At 36.0% G+C, this 17,472-nt stretch overlaps 1 protein-coding gene across 5 annotated transcripts; it reads left to right on the top strand.

Annotated features, from left to right (window-relative positions):
- Window positions 1-5,560: 5,560 nt before the first annotated feature.
- Window positions 5,561-17,390, top strand: LOC143468692 (voltage-dependent L-type calcium channel subunit beta-2-like). 5 transcript variants are annotated; one of them, XM_076966039.1, is made up of 12 exons: window positions 5,561-5,707; window positions 5,805-5,903; window positions 10,066-10,185; window positions 10,886-11,008; window positions 11,336-11,543; window positions 11,891-11,975; window positions 12,781-12,937; window positions 13,055-13,223; window positions 13,831-13,982; window positions 14,222-14,317; window positions 14,403-14,564; window positions 15,468-17,390. In XM_076966039.1, exons 1-12 carry the CDS (start codon window positions 5,630-5,632, stop codon window positions 15,555-15,557), a joined length of 1,539 nt encoding a protein of 512 aa, XP_076822154.1. In that variant the 5' UTR covers window positions 5,561-5,629; the 3' UTR covers window positions 15,558-17,390. The 5 variants fall into 5 exon arrangements, with proteins under 5 accessions (XP_076822154.1, XP_076822153.1, XP_076822155.1 ...); XM_076966038.1 differs by having other exon boundaries at window positions 12,778-12,937; XM_076966040.1 differs by having other exon boundaries at window positions 12,778-12,937; window positions 14,403-14,573.
- Window positions 17,391-17,472: the final 82 nt, after the last annotated feature.

The raw sequence follows: 17,472 nt of genomic DNA, 5'->3' as shown, positions 1-17,472 counted from the left end.
AGCAAGTTCAGAGACAAGGTTCTCATTGAGATAGGTTGAGCAAAGGTCGTAATTTTCAAGGTTCTCACTGAGATTTATAGTGCATATATGCCCAATAAACAAACCGCTTCTGCTTTTTTATCTCACTTTTTTAGTGTAGAACTAACTTAATTTTTTTTCTTATTACCTGAGTCCGCGATTACTTGTGCTAATAGGAAAATAGTCCGTGGGCTAAAAAGGTTGAGAAACACTGTGTTAACAAATGATTTGAAGCTTCTGTATCGCCGCAAGCGGAAGAACATACCGCAGTAAAGTTACCTAACTTTAGCCTACGACACTTTTAATTAACAACTTTCCACGCACAGACTGGCTAAAATGTTTCTGGACCTGGCATTTCGTCGCAAAAGATTCCTAAGCGAAGCAATCTGCGGAGTCATGCTACGCATTTTACTTCATAATGGAGGGGACAGATTATCTCGGTGGGCAGAATATTTCATGATACCGGTTCCAGGTCGATTCAACCCATGCAGAAATCAATTCACAGAAGATTGAACTAAATTTCATTTGGCCCATTAACTTGAGTAAAACCTTATAAACTTAGCGCCAACATTATATTGTGTCATTGACTCATTATTTACAGAAACGTCTACACTAGTGGTCGGCCAACTTCTATTACGATGGTCCAAATTTTCACTTCATCAGTCAAGGCCCAACATCACATGTGAAATATACTTAGCCTGATGCAGTAAATATTACTATCTAACTAATAATTAAATTGCAGTGAACTTTTCTCTCTTTCTAGCTAACTAGCGAACTAGCGAACTAGCGAACTAGCGAACTAGCCAACTAGCGAACTAGCCAACTAGCGAACTAGCGAACTAGCGAACTAGCGAACTAGCCAACTAGCCAACTAGCCAACTAGCGAACTAGCGAACTAGCCAACTAGCCAACTAGCCAACTAGCCAACTAGCCAACTAGCGAACTAGCGAACTAGCGAACTAGCCAACTAGCCAACTAGCCAACTAGCCAACTAGCCAACTAGCCAACTAGCCAACTAGCCAACTAGCCAACTAGCCAACTAGCCAACTAGCCAACTAGCCAACTAGCCAACTAGCCAACTAGCCAACTAGCCAACTAGCCAACTAGCCAACTAGCCAACTAGCCAACTAGCCAACTAGCCAACTAGCCAACTAGCCAACTAGCCAACTAGCCAACTAGCCAACTAGCCAACTAGCCAACTAGCCAACTAGCCAACTAGCCAACTAGCCAACTAGCCAACTAGCCAACTAGCCAACTAGCCAACTAGCCAACTAGCCAACTAGCCAACTAGCCAACTAGCCAACTAGCCAACTAGCCAACTAGCCAACTAGCCAACTAGCCAACTAGCCAACTAGCCAACTAGCCAACTAGCCAACTAGCCAACTAGCCAACTAGCGTGCTTAAAGTTCAATGCAAATAAATAAAATAGCACTTTTCTCGAATCTCTTATGAAAACATAATTTCAATTCCGCGTTGTCGGCAGGATTCGAACCTACGCGGGCAGAGCCCAAAGGCTTTCAAGTCTGTCGCCTTAACCACTCGGCCACGACAACTGTGCTTAATGTTCAATGCAAATAAATAAAATAGCACTTTTCTCGAATCTCTTATGAAAACATAATTTCAATTCCGCGTTGTCGGCAGGATTCGAACCTACGCGGGCAGAGCCCAACAGATTTCAAGTCTGTCTCCTTAACCATTCGGCCACTAGATGAAAATCAAGCTAGCGTAGTCTAGATGAAAATCAAGCCAGCGTAGTCTAGATGAAAATCTAGCTAGCGTAGTCTAGATGAAAATCTAGCTAGCGTAGTCTAGATGAGAATCAAGCTGATTTCGTGACCTAGCTACGCCTACGTCTCCACGGTGAATTGAACCGTTCGCGCGTCACAAGCTTTTGTGGCGGTTAACATGAGCGAACCATTTTGTTGAATCACTCAACCTAACGGTAAGCTATTATCACTTATACGAATATCAGTCAACCGTAAAAATCAAGCGTTTTTGATAAACATTGTTTCGTATTCTGTCTTGGCAATTTTGACATTTAGCACTAAACACGTTCACGTATTTAACACGACTAAACGATTGCAGAAATTTGCCACTATGTAATGGGTAAGATGTTAACGTTTGCTGCCATTTCGTTCAGTTCCTTGTTAAACTAGAGTTTCCTAGTTAACTATAAGCTAGTTTCAACTAAATTTTAAGTACTAAAGTAAACTTCTGTTATTTCCTTACGAGAATTCCAGATACGAGAATTTTCTCAAAATATTGCATTAAGTCCTTCTCGTCGGATACAAAAGCTCAGCGAGGTGACCGGGCTTGTTTAGAAGCAAATTCAAATTGAAAAATGTTACTTTGCATTGTTTAAGATAGGCCTTCGAATGGGCCTACAGTCCCTAAACTTTCCCTACATTCGTTACTGAACAACAGGGCCACTCGGTGGCGCAAGCGGGATCGGATCGCAACTGGCGACCGGGCGTTGCTCCTACAAAGGCCCGGTTTCTACATTTGTTTGTCAGGTTTAAAGTTTTGCTAATTATTATTTGTAGAAATAGACCCATCATTTTTAGGCGTCTCCTCGACGCCAACTTGCTGGGATTCCCCTTTATTTTTTCTCATGATTTTGTTATTTTTGTGAGGTGGCTCCATTTGAGAGATGAGTCCCATTGTGGGGCAAGTCCAGAAATAAGTTAGCCTAAATTAAAAAGTAGTTGTTAGTAAATATACTGGTGAATGGATTTTTAATAATATATAATAATTAAGCAGTTATTGCCAAAATTGTATCGCGAATTTGGCCTTTTGTTGTGACGGAGAAGGCAGTCATTATGACGTCACCACGCAAAAATAATACGCTTAAATTTTTCTATTTTGTGCTTTCATAGTATTGTTTGTCCAAAAAAAAGAGCGACGAGCGGATAACCCCAAAATAGCGTTCCTGCTCTCGCTCCCAGTTTGAAAAAAAGAACGTCTCTCATGATCGTCCCAATGTCTGCCTATTTCTTTTTGAGTTGTAACTTGCACAATAACAAACTTAGTTTGTATTTAGAATAATTAAAATTGATTTAATTGGTACTTTCTTAAGAGAGGTAATTTTATGTTTGTTTTACTTGCAATGTTTTCAATAAGCTCATTTCGAGCACAGATATGAAAAAATAAGGTATTGCCGAAGGGATTTTGGGTGATTTTGCAGTGAACAAAATTGGTGGCTCTATAATTTTGGAGTTCATAATTTTGTCCTAAAATTACGCATCATAGTTTATACCACTTTTGCAAAACTGGTGTTGCAAAAGATCAAAATGTGATTGATGTATAAGCTTAGTTATTTTGTACTATTTATAAACTTTCTGAGTGCTCACTACACTCCTAAACCCTATTTGCTGCTCTCGATTAACAGAAGTTAATTGCATAACTATCACATTAAATATATATATATATTGTAGCGTTTACATTGGCAACAAGTTAATTTGCATTCTTTAGTTGCTTTAAATTAGACTGCCTTGTACTAGTTTTTTTACTAGGTAAATTTCTGCATTGAATTTAATTTCACAATTTCGTAAGTTGCATACAAGTGTCTCAAACACTTTATCGTTTATGTCTAATAAAAGCCGATAGTGAAATGTCATTACCTTAGACCAGGGGTTCTTAAACTTTTTTTAGCGCAGACCCGAAAAATTTTTTTGGCCCCCTTTGTGGCCTAAAGTCCTAGAAAAAATTTTTGAACTGCATGAATTGGACATAACGCAATAAAATTAAAATGAATTGGTAACAAAATTTTTGTTTTATTAAATTTAAGGAATAGCAAATGCAATTTGTTTTTCAATATCTTCGATTTAATCTCATTAATATGAATTGATGCTGCTACAGGGCAACACGCATCTTTTGCATCCAACCAGTTTTGACTCTTTGTTTTGACAGTAACCAAGGATGAAAATCCTGACTCACATAAGTATGTAGCCGAAAAAGGGATTATAGCAGCCATGGCTCTCTTTACCAAAAGAGGATATGCTTGCTTCAACGAACTCCAAAAATCGCCAATAGTTTTCGAATTAAAGGACGTTCTTAACGATCCCATTGCCCTTAGTTCAATGACCTCATCTTTTGCAAGGTCTTTACAAGTTTGTGATAAACTTCTGATTAGATAGGATTAAAAATGATTTTTGACCAAAAATATGTTTTAAATGCATAATGCCACCGTAATCTCTTTTCTTATGAAAAATTTATTCCATTTTTGAAAGTATACACTAAGATTTCCATTGAGCCCTCATGGACCCCTTAAAACTAGTCCGCGTACCCCCAAGACGTTCACAGACCCCAGTTTAAGAAACCCCGCCTTAGACTGAACATGTTCATCAATGTCTAAAGTTGCCTGTAAAAATCTGTAGTTAATATTGCACTGTCTAAAATACTCTAGCTGCGAAAGTCAGGGCATATTGCCCAGTTTCAAAAATTTCGTGTTGCGAAAAACACCCTGCTTCTGTGGTTCCAGTGCCTATACATGTATGCATTGTTGTTTTTATCTCAAAATTCAAATAATCAGTTATTCGATGTGAATATCTGATTTGTCATAATTTACTTTAAGAGATTAAGATTCTTTGACAGATATTAGCTATTAGCATTACTACCAGGCGAAAGTAGTTGAATCGTCAATAATACTGCGTAAGGCAATTGATTACTTATATACTGTAGTAGAAATATGTTGAACTCATAAAATATTTACTTGTATTTCAATACATTAGTGTTTTTTTTGGACAGATTCTAACAGCTACAACTTAGGACATTAAAAATTGAGCATTGTGTGAGTGATATCTAATGCCATTAAACACCATGTTGGTGTTAAAATTTTGGAAAAATGGATATATTAATCTGTTTGATTCATATGGCATACTGAATGTGAACTTTTTTTAATTTTGCAAAGTTACCATTTTATAAAGCTATGTTATACAGGGAAAATGTACTGTATGTGTTGTTACTAACTTGCACATGAATAATTTAAACATTTTTCATCAACGGAAGGGTCAATTTCTATTCAATCATTGTTTTCTTATAGCTCTTAGTGTTTTTCATGCATGACTCTGTTTCTTTGTTGCATCATGCCGTTTTACCAACTAAGGTCGCATGCACTGTTGTTTCAATCCTGCAATTATACTTTAGCCAGTTAGGCTTTAATGAAATAGACATGTAACTTGTGGTAGCAATCTTTAAAACATGTTGTAAACAGACCTAAATATGTTACAAGTTCACCAAAATATTTTCACATGCTTTAATCATGTTCCACAATATGAAAGAACTGTATGTCAACACTATTCATGTGTCTGACGTAGAGAGGAATACTCTTGTGTATAAGTGCAAGGATTGTAGTAGTTAAGAGACTGTTGTGGTTTAAGAAAGTTTACTGGCTGGCATTTCATCTTGTGAGAATTGAATGTGAGCATGTTCTATTTGCTGGGATTAGTGTAGGGTTCATTGACGTGGGTAGATTAATTTATTATTAATTACAATTTTAGCATCATCTTTAATGTAATTCTTAGCTTTTTCTACTGAAAAGATTTTAACTATATGCTTATATTAAATCTCAGGGAAATAAGTATGTAAGTTTTTAACTGAACCCTACATTAAGATGTCTGTGGAAACCCAGTTCATGGTTTCGAGAAACATTTCGCACCAGGCAGATTTGGGCATTCCTGTAAAGGATTCGGTAACATACTTTTTAAACTTGCTTTTGTTTCAACAATCTTTGAAAAATCTATTGTCAGCATGATAATTTTTTCTTATAGATTTACGTATATTTACAGAACTCGTCCATTTTGAAAGGAGCTCAGAAGAAATTCAAAGCGAAAAACGAAGAAAGCACGAGTGTGAGTGAATCATCTTCGTCCTCATTACCGAGACAGGTACTGCCGACTAGCTTTTTGTAAAATGCTGATTATGATTTTATATAATATTTACATATATTACATATGTAATAAGTTTTCACCAAAACAGTGTTCAGTTTTTGAAGATTCTCATGTATAACTTTCAAATAATCTTTTACTTTTTAACCAATCCAATCCTTTCGATTATTACTAACTATTGGTGAAAAATGAAAACACAGTAATGTCAGTCTGAAAAATGAACAGTGGGTTCTTTTTGTGTTGCTAATTCCAGCGGTAATTTTCTAACAGGGCGTATGAAACAATCTTGACAGTGGTCAAATGCGCCTGCTCTCCAGTTGACTTAACCTGTTTCAGACCATTCCTTTTATGTGACCTTGTGCAGGATGTCAGAATCTATGCTACTACATTGCCCAAAAAATTTGAGTGAAAACTGAATAAACCTAGATACAGTTGTTAAATTATATGTAGGACATGCTTTTGTTTAAATATTTATCGAAGACCTGATCATATTAAAGAAACACACTTGGGTGTGACTACGAAGCTAAAACTTTCATTTTTCCATTTTTATTAGCTGTTGAGGATAACAAGCGCTGTATGAAACTCTGCTTGAAATTTAGCTGGTTTTGCATGATTTCATTCAACTAATGAAATTTTGCAAAACTTAACCAACTTAACTCTATTTACATCATTGAAAACATTTTCTTGTTTAATAACTTACTTATGTTAACACGAGTGCATTTCATTTTGTTTTCTTAGTTTTATCGGTCAAATTACTAATGCTAAGTGATAACCAACTAACTTATCTATTATAAAAAGAATGAGGTGGAATTTAAGGCAGCATATGTAGTAAATGTTTCTCCATTTACATTCAAAATAAGAACCTACTTCGATCAATAGGCTTGTAATTAAAAGGCCGAAAAAATCTAAGACAGATATTTAATTTATAATGAAAAGATTCATGAAGAGCCTTGTTAATTTCTGTGTTACGTATTACAACAGCATAAGTTGACTTTTGTATCTTGCGGGATATATTTGCGTCTAACAGTGTATATATATAACTAATAGCATGTTTCTTTTTATTAATTTGTTTACTTAACTAAATGATTTGTTTGTTTTCATATTTTTCTGTCCATTTTTGAGTTAAACAAGGGCTGAAAACGGCGGTATCCAAACTCCCAATTGCTCACTTTGGTTCATATTCAATTAGAAAATTTTATCGACTGGTCCATATCAATAGAAGATGATTTTCCTTTAAAATTAAATATGTGCCTTCCAACAAAACTTACAACAGCTCATTAATTAGCTGACTCACAGGATCGAGATTACTGGATTACTTGTGAGTACAAAAGTAATTAAAAGCATCCTTCAGCCTCCATTACTGCAACTTGGTTTCACTGAGTTTCAACAAACAATTATCCTGTTCGCCAACAATATGAGTTAGAACCCTCTCAGCTCATTGTCCCCTTCATTCATTATGCATGACATTGGTATAAAGCAGGTTGCTTTGCAATAACACACTTTGCCCTTTCATACTAAAACTAGTTTCGGGTGATAGGCAATGAGCAACCTGGAGGAATAAGTGTATAAAATAATTTTCATCAACTGACTTGGTTTTTAAGATTACTTTTTGTTGGATCTTTATCATTTTTGCCTTTCTGTTTGTTCAATACATCCGCCTTTATTTTGGCAAAGCACTTTTCATATGTAGGCCATAATTTTCATACTTAAGGTGCAGCTTTGAGTAATGGAGTAGCTTAGGGCTTAGGCAGTTGGACGGATTGATTTATTGAAAAAAAAAAAACGTTGTAAAACATTAGAATTTAGGGGCCTTTATTGGAAGTTGGCCAAAAGAAGATATCAGGTTAATTAGAAAAAGGAATCAAGAAATAGAGAAAGAAATTAGTAAATCTCTGTTTTATAGATTAGTTTGGAGATAAAAATTATTCTTTAGAGTAAAGTTAAACTTTGACAACCATATGATAGTTTTTCAACATACGGTCATAGAAATATCATATAAAACATATTTGTGTTATTATAGGAAAATTAACTACCGGTAGAAATCAACTGCCTATGGTTTGCATTACTAAGTTAATTACTTTTCATACATCTGATTGAATAGAATAAATTTAAACAATGCTTGACCAATTGTGTATGTCCTCTTCAGACCATCTGCTTGGTTTAGAGTGGCAGGTAAGATATTTATTAAATTGATTTGACAACGATGCTAATGGAGTGGTTTTCATTTATTTTTATAGATTTTTATCTCGCTGGTTAAGTATTGGTACGTGATGCACATCTCTTGTGAAAATTGTACTGTGTGATTGTTTGCTTTTAATAGCTATATAAAGTGAATTTGAAAGTCTAAAGTTTTTTTTCTGTATCTATATTACTTCTATACTTGATGCCTGTTCTGCTTCAAGCTTACTTTTGACCTTTACAAGGGCATTTAAATTGGCACAATAATTGAATTAAACTTGCATACTTGAAACTTCATTGCAGCCAGTCTGCTAACTTTGCTTAATGATGAGGTAGTACTCCAGAGCATGCTTGGCAAGCTGACAGCAAGGACTTGGTGAAATTTTAAGTGAGGATTTGCTGCCAAGTGTCTTTTTGTTTATGACAATGACACTAAGCTTAGTCGTAAGGTACAGCTGTTTACCATGCAACTTTCAATAAAATGCATAATTTCTGTTATCGCCATTGTTTCATAAAAAAGTTGTTCTAGGTTATCAGTTAACCTTTCCACTGTTGTTTCTGCTTTGTTGATTAACATTACATCATCATGCTGCACTTGTTGCTATAACAGTAGGACACTTTGCTATCTGTACATATACTTCATATGTTAAGTTGTGTTTTTTCATCATACAGCACTGATTAAATCGCATTGCTGATGTGGCGTATGCGTAGTATATTGATTTGCCTCACTATGATCTATTAACTAAAAGCATCTGATTGCAAGTTCTTTAACCTTCAATTTAATCCTTTGGCAATGGGAAAGTAGTATAGAGCTTCACACGCATTTCAAGGTGACAGTCTTGCACTTAATAAGCAGCAGGCATTCTGTTCCCATAGGAAAAGTCTCTGATGTACGTGAACTCTTTACCCTACAAATTAGCTTTTATGTTCTGTGGAGGCCGTTTGTTACACAAGATAGTAAGATACTATCAGCAATTATTCTATTGATCTTTAAGCGACATATGAAAATGTATATACTTGGTTTATTGTGATTTATGAGTATGCATTGAACATGCTTCTGTCAGCGTAAGGGAGCATAAGATATTGTGTGGTTGTGTAAAGTACACACTTATGAAGACCTTGTCTATTCCCAAGGTAACCTCTACAATCTAGATTTATGGTATTCATTCTGGTATATACTGATATGCTTTTGCCTTTTGTGCTTAAGACTTATCTTAAAGCCAATTACAATCGTCACAAATGCTCACATAAATTTCACTGGAATTTAGATAGTTTTGAGGATTGATATGGATTATCTGCAGTTACTTATGATTATTTAATGGTTGTCAATGGTCTGCATAGTATGGGACATTAATTTTTTTACAAAGTGACAGAGCTGTGATCAGAGGCGTGCAGTTGGTACTTTGAAAGTACTGTCGGTGGCGTACTTGGTAAAATATGTTCTAAAGGTTCCGGTATTCGGTACTATTTTGAAAAAGTAGTTAGGTACCGGTACTCGGTACCAGTACTTTTTGTGTAAAAAATGCTGCTGCAAATGCAATGTTTGCTGCTATTATGCCCACGATAAAGATTACTGCAGGTTAAAACATATGTGATGTTAATCGCTTGCAATTTTGCTTGTCATTTCTAGATTTTAAAAAATAAATTTCTAAAATTAGTATTAAGGATTAATTAACATGTATTTTTGAAAACATATCAAGTTAAAATTTTGAAATAATCATGTGAAAAGTACTGAGTACTGGGACCGGCTGAAATTTTTTGTAAAAAGTAATTCGGTACTTTTTTTCAAAAGTATCGACGCTACCGGTATCGATATTGAAAAAGTACCGTGGTACAGTAATTCGGTACTGCCCACCTATGACTGTGATATACTTCAGATAACTGCTGGTGAACTCTACTAAAACCCCAACAACTTCTATAAGTTCATCATTGTACACATTGTATTGTGAGGAAAATTGTCAACCATGTCGGTATTTTTGTTCAGTTTTCAGCCGACTCTTACACAAGTCGGCCATCTGACTCGGACATATCACTAGAGGAGGACCGTGAAGCTGTTCGTCGTGAGAACGAACGTCAAGCTCTCGCGCAACTGGAGAAGGCCAAGGTAATTGTGTCATTCAATTGCTAGCTCACTTGTTCAGGCCACTCAATAACTATATGTGGTGATTTAGAATTTACTAGAACCACATGTGTATGTTTCCTTTATGTTAGTGGGTAAGTTATTATATTAAATCTTATAGTGTTTCTTCGGCACATAAAAGTCATTCGATGACCACAGATATCTTGTAAAATGTTGTTAATAAATCAGTTTCGATTTTTAAAGATGTGGTGTCAGTGAGTTTTAACAGGTTTGTTAATATCAGGGTTGTACCCATGTTTGTTTTTGAACCTGCCAACTTTGCCCACTACGCTCTGTGATAGCGATAATATACTAAAACATATATAACTCTTCAGTGATGAACGATAAAATTTGACCTGTTTTTGCTTCTTTGAAACTACAAAGATCTTGCAACCACTGCAACATCTTTGCAGTCAATCACGCAACCGATGACTTAACTTTGCTTTATTCAATATCAATGATTTTACCAAAGTTTGTCTGCAAGATTCATATTTGTGAAGGACTGGAAAAAGTTAATATTCATACATCTATGATATAATTTCGATTCGGCATGTCCGTAGTTGTCGAGCTGACATACATCTATAGCTAAAGGTCATTTAAGGTCCTTTAACTATATCTTTTTGTAACATTTTAGTTTGCTGCTAGCTACAATTTTGCCATAGGGGATTTTTTGTTCGTGTTTTAGACAAAGGCGGTTGCATTTGCTGTTCGGTCCAACATCTGCTATGATGGTAGTCATGACGATGACTCTCCTGTCCAGGGATCAGCTGTATCATTTGAAGTGCGAGATTTTCTTCATATAAAAGAGGTAACGAAGTCGTAATTCGACAAAGACAATTTTTTCCCTTTAACATTCCTACTTCAGTAACATAATTGAGCATTATCATTGTTTCTGTACTGCCGTTACTTGTCGTCAATATGAAGATAAAATAATGCAGACACCTTTTATTAAAAAACTAGATTTGTTGAATTAAGTTTAATTTAGTTGAATAACTTAATGCGGATCAGTTAGTATGTTTCATTTCTTTTACAATCACTGCACGTTTGCCATAGAACATAGAACGGGATAACTTATTGTCTACTCAGTGGAAGTTAGTGTGAGCAGCATGTTACATCAATCGCTTAAAACTTGCAGAAATTTAACAACGACTGGTGGATAGGAAGATTAGTTAAAGAAGGTTGCGGCGTTGGCTTTATTCCGTCTCCTGTTAAACTTGAAGCATTGAGGCAGATGCAAAACCTAAAATCAAATAAGTTCTACATGTCAAAATCCGGGGGAACATCGACCACCACCCTGGGTGAAGGCAATACTCTATCTCAGAGATCCACCCCACCTTCGTCAGGTGAGTTGGGAAAACCCCTGTTCGGGTTTTTTTCAAGATCTAACTTTGGTGACCGCTAACAAATTTTAAGAGATCACGAGAGAAATTTTTGCCACATTTAAAAACTAACTACCTGCAAACTTTCTGCTGTGGTTGCAAAAGCTTAAGTTTAAGAGACCGTTGGTGAAATTTAAGGACTGTTTTGGTTCTCAAAAACACCTTAAAAACACTGCCCCTGTTGCCTTCTTGGTCACTGACAACTTAAATTGAACTGACTAAACCAAACAAGGTTTTCTGATTATGTGATGCATTGGTGTGCCAATAATGGTCAAAATAATTTCTAAATCAAATTCCAATTGTGCATGTAGTCACTTGTGATATGGATACCACTGGTGCTGATGACGATGAATATGATTCAACGAACGCACAAAACCTCTCTTCATCTGCACAAAGGTAAATACAAAGCTGTAAATCTGTTGTAAATACATTGTAAGGCGCTGGTTAGTTTCATTAAGTTTATTTATTATATCTTTTCTATAGTTTATTTATTGTATTGGGATTGTCTATTTGTTTTGTCAGGTGAAAAGTTCTATTTACTCATTTTGTGATTCAATGGTGATCTTCATTAGCAGTTAAATTGCTGTAGAACTGATATTGTGGAAATTGAAATATCCATGGATTTTCACCTAAAACTAGCTTGGCAGTAAAATTTTCTTGTATTCCATGTTTGTCTTGATTTCATTTTCCCTTGCGCTTGTTCAATTCTAATTCAATTTGCTGGCAAGAATTTGGCCAGCTGTAACTTGACGAGGTTACTTTATTGATCTGTTGTTTTTTCTGCTTTGTTTTCCACACTTGGTGATGCTCCTGTTTCAGTGTTGTGGTGTCAGATTTCATAATTTGTTAATGAATATGTTAATATTGATAATCTTGTAGAAATACCAACTAATCCATTTGAAACGTAAGGTCCAATAAAGCAGAGTTTAGTTTAATGCAGGTGATAGAATCATATTGTTTTTTGCCATGCAAAGTGCGATAGTATGAAGCTGAAAGTAGTGGTGGTGCGGTAGAGTGGAGCAATTGTTTTTCTGTTTATGACAAGACATTTAAACAATAAAGCATTGCCCTTGAAGTACACGACTAAACTATAACTTTCTTGTGTTCATGAAATTGCAATTTCGTACTTTTCTTCGCAATTTCAATTTAAATTACCCTGTAAAACCATCAAACCATGCTTATTGAATGCTTTGGCCAGAAGTCCAAAGACGAGCGTTTCATCGATGACAAGTTCTGGAGTGAACAAGGATGGAAAGAGAAAACCTTTCTTTAAAAAACAAGAAAACGTTCCACCTTATGATGTCGTGCCATCAATGAGACCCATTATTCTATGCGGACCGTCCCTTAAAGGCTACGAGGTAACACTTGCGACATCAAGGCTACCTTATTCTAATGTAGGGCAATATTTTGTGCAAATGAATGTGATGACTCCTGTTGTTTTATTTGGTTGTTGCTTTGCTTTGGCATTTTTCAAGGTTACTGACATGATGCAAAAAGCTATTTTCGACTTTCTGAAACGGAGATTTGAAGGTCGGATCTCAATCACACGTGTTACTGCTGATATTGCATTGGCTAAACGATCTATTTTGAACAACCCAACTAAACGTGCGGCTATTGAAAAGTCAAACACAAGATCAAGTGTAGGTTGGTATTTTCTATGCTTTCGTCAGTTGGACTCTTGTTTTCTGTATAATCTGAATCTGGTTGTGTTTTTTGCTTGAGTTTTGGAAAAAACTGTACTGTAAATTTCTTCACATTGAGCATCCACACTTACTGAGTTGAAACAAAAGCAGTCGTCTGCTTTAATTCCAGTTATGATAAATTTCATTTTAAATTTTTTTTGTTTTATAAAAACTGCATACTGCAGCATTTCTTTGAAAACTTGTTACTATACAAGTTCTTGGTCCGCCCAATTTCCAAAATACATTTTTCCTAACGACAAAATCCCAAATGATCAAATCTCAACTGTAACTTCTCTCAACCATTAGCATTGTGTTAATTCAACATTGTTTCGGGGGCGTTAGTTTTCAGGATATAGTGGTGGCATGCTTGGTATTATCTGTCTTTATACCCATACTTTTAACTGTGTTTTGCAATTTTTATTTGCATTTGTTATGCAAATAAGTCCCCAGTAGTGGGTAATATACGGTCGATGAACCACCAAAACAAACAAGGCAAAGTAGAAGATATAGTCATTACAGATAAGCTTTCAGTTCAGTCTTGAAAATCTTACCGGCTGGTTGCTTTTAAGCTGAGGTCCAGTACGAAATTGAGAGAATCTTCGAAATTGCCCGAACACTGCAGTTGGTTGTGCTGGATGCAGACACCATCAACCATCCTTCCCATCTCTCTAAAACCTCCCTTGCTCCCATCATGGTCTGCCTCAGGATCTCATCAACTAAGGTTAGTTCAGGTCATGGTAAGAAGATTTCTATTGTCTGTTTACGGCAGTTGTAGGAGAAATTGGCAATAGAACAAAAATGAAAACCTTGAGAAACATTTTGTTATATCAATGTTTCGGTCGAAGCTACAACCATTCTCAATATAATATGGTAAAAAAATATTGGAAAAGTTAATACTTCTGCTTCTTCTTGTTATTATGAAAGTTTGTTGTTATTTGAATAAGACTTGCGTTCTGTTAGGTATTGCAGAGGTTAATTAAATCACGGGGGAAGTCCCAAATAAAACATCTCAACATGCAAACAATGGCGGCAGAGAAACTGGCACAATGCAATCCGGTAAGCCCGATGACATCATATGGTGGAAAGAAAACGCCTGTTTAAATTCAGCAAATTAGTTAGACTCCTATTTAATAAATCACAGGATCTCTTTGACGTCATATTGGAAGAAAATCAGTTACAGGATGCTTGCGACCACCTCGCTGAGTACCTTGAAATGTACTGGAGAGCCACGCATCCACCTAACATGTACAGCAACCCTGCCCTTGCCCGAAGTACACACAACGCACAGCCTGCTAACTTACAGGTAACATAGGTAGGTGATCAGGTGCTTTTATGTTGCAGTGCTTCATGCTGATTTCACCTTTAAAACGCCACTTCTTCGGCTGGATTTCTGCCAGGCAAGGCTACATTTCAACTACTGCTTTTCCTCTTTATCACTAGTTCCATTTTCCGTTAAATACTTTGACAGGCTCTTCTGAAAATGTTGTTGTAAAAGACTTTGTACTTTTGAATCACTTTCCTATGCTTGCTGTGCTACGTGTTGTAAATTCTCCATTCTTGCCTGTATGCTCTGATATATTTTATATATAATATACAAGTGGAAGCTCGGTAGCTTAGTCTAGCTACTCAGCAATTTAGCTACTGGTAGTGTTAACTAGTTATCACAGCTGGTCCTCCATCATGCGTATGAATAGATTTCAAAATTTAATTGGTGTTGCGATGTTAACAGAATAAGTGTGCATCACCTAGCCTTGTTTTTATGGAATTTTCCACCAATTATATAATGGCTTGTAGTTAACAAGCTTTCCGTTTTATTAATTATCTGTTGCCTGGTTCTGAATCTTATGATTAGAACGCGCATTTAGTTTATACATTTTGCTACACATCTACATTACACTTTGTATCACTACTTGTGATAATGTGCTGTGTTTTAAAAGTATGTCGTGGTGTAAATTATACGATTTGTTACTTCTGTAGGAATGCTTTTTGTTTTTGTTGCGCCAAAATACCGCTCATATTTCGTACAATTATATCCATGTGTGATACACCGTTAGAATTTCTTGCTTAAGTCCAGGTGTTATTTGTCGGCTAAAACTAATTTATGTTGGAAATGCGAATTAACCTGAACATACAAAGACACTTCTGAATGTGCAGTCGGTCTCCAATCAAACCATCTCTCATCCAGTTTTGGTTTATTTTTACACAGGTTCATGTGCTGACGTCATTAAAACGAAATTTTAGTATACGTTCGTCACGACGGGGCTCACTGAAACCACCACAAGAAAATAAATCCTAACCTGGATCTCTGCATATTTCCGCAACAAAAGAAGCACTAAAGCTAAAAAGAATCCATTTTCTTTCCGACCTAGAATTCAGATGGCGGTGTTTCTTGCGGTGGATCGTTTGTCGAATTTCATTGCATTAACTTTATTGCATATTCATTAGAATATTTGAGACAATTCAGCAAAGTTCTTAAAACAATCAGAACGTTTGTTTTTTTTTAAGAAATATATTTCGCCATAAAATTCTTAAATTCTTTCTGAAAAAGACAACATTTTGATTGATTGGGGAACTTAGAGCTAAATTTTCTTTGAAAACACCGATGTACGAATCATCAGATACGCCCTTGAACATAGGGAGATGCTGCAAGAAAACTTTATCATTGCATTTCATATTTGAGATATTGTAAATAACTGTTCTATGGTTACCACCCTCGCGTATCTTGCCTTTGTCGGAACCGTTCAATTAATATTTAAATAAAAGTATAACATGTCTACCCGCCGCAAAAGGTTAGAAGTAGGAAAACGCTTTCATATAATTTTGGTTCCAGGCCAATTCCAACACACGACGATTCAACCCAGGATGACCCAACCAACATCTGTAGGTTGAATAGTTCTTGTGTTGAATTGACCGATCACCATTTTTTTAACGTGCACATTTTGATATTTGAAAAAGATTTGCCTTTTGCCACTGATAATTTACAGCTGCTTTTTCCCGCCAATTATGACTGCTTACGTATGATAAATACTAATTGTGGTGCCCAGTATTTGTTTATTTTTTTTCATCGTTTGATTCTTGAAATATGTCGAACTTTTTTACGAACGAGTATTATTACCCAAGCCTGCTGCATTAGTGGAATGAAACCGCCTCTGATTACTCAACGTAGATTTTGCTTTGTCCCGTTTTCCACCACTGTTATAAGCCACGTGATTTCCTTCGCAACTGAAAGGTTATTACTGGTCAAAATATGCTTGTCGAAATAAGTTGCACGTTTTTATTGAAATAGACTTGACATATTGAATTGTAGGATGTAATGAAGTTTAGGTTTATGTGATTGTTTTTTTGCTCATTGCTGTCTTAGCCAATTTCAAAATTGACGGTGTCAATTTTTTTGCATGCGCTTGTTTTCAGTGGAGCGAAATATTTGTTGCTTCCATCCACCCGGCTTTTCTTTTGTGTTGCATGTGAGTTTTAATGCGTTTCTAGTTGTCGATGTAGTTCAAATCACAAACTAAATTCTTTCTTTTGTCTTCACGTCAGCACAATTTTTACGTCAACTTTTTCATTCATTTGGTCGCTTATCTGATACGATTTTTACCACACTGTGCCGTTGATCTAACAATATTTCAGTGGTTGCACAGGGTTTAAGCGGTTCCGAATTGAACAACAACCATTTATCGTGCTGCTGCATGTTTCAGGCAACTTTCTGGAACTATTGAGTCAGAACGATACCTATCGATCCACTCGGGAAATACGACAAACGTTTCCATTTCTGGTCAACCACGCACCAAGCCTTATTGCATTCATTGCGGAACATGGTGTACATTGCAGTTGTTACATTTTCATTGTGCCAGCAGTATCTATTTTGTACTGTGCGCTCGCATCGCTTATACCCGTACGAAGCATTCTACGTTTTGATAAAAACAAAACAAAGTTTTAAAATTGCTGCCTTAAGTTTATGACGTCGTGTTTGTGCATTGTTCAGTAGTGTTTGTCATTGTTTTGCAATTGGTGTGAATTCTTGTGCAGGTACAGTATTGCCGATTTCTTTTGTCACTTTGCATGTTATTTCCATGCTACTAGTTTGATCTGTTTTTTTGTTGACGAAATACACACGCTCCTAATATTACGCCATGTTGCGTCATTTTCACAGACACGTTCTCACGTGGGTAGACATGCGGTCCAAGAACGCCGCTTTGTAATTAATTTTC

This window comes from Clavelina lepadiformis, chromosome 8, assembly GCF_947623445.1.
Source record: "Clavelina lepadiformis chromosome 8, kaClaLepa1.1, whole genome shotgun sequence".
Lineage (NCBI taxonomy): Eukaryota > Metazoa > Chordata > Ascidiacea > Aplousobranchia > Clavelinidae > Clavelina > Clavelina lepadiformis.
Note: the sequence above shows the minus strand (reverse complement) of the source record. Positions and strands in the feature narration are given on the sequence as shown.

Bases quoted from the DNA above. Each gene is read 5' to 3' on its own strand.
- LOC143468692 (XM_076966038.1), top strand. From the start codon at position 5,630: ATGTCTGTGGAAACCCAGTTCATGGTTTCGAGAAACATTTCGCACCAG. The intron at 11,544-11,890 runs GTGAGTTGGGAA...TTGTGCATGTAG, and splicing joins ATCCACCCCACCTTCGTCAG to TCACTTGTGATATGGATACC. The intron at 13,983-14,221 runs GTTAGTTCAGGT...GCGTTCTGTTAG, and splicing joins TCAGGATCTCATCAACTAAG to GTATTGCAGAGGTTAATTAA.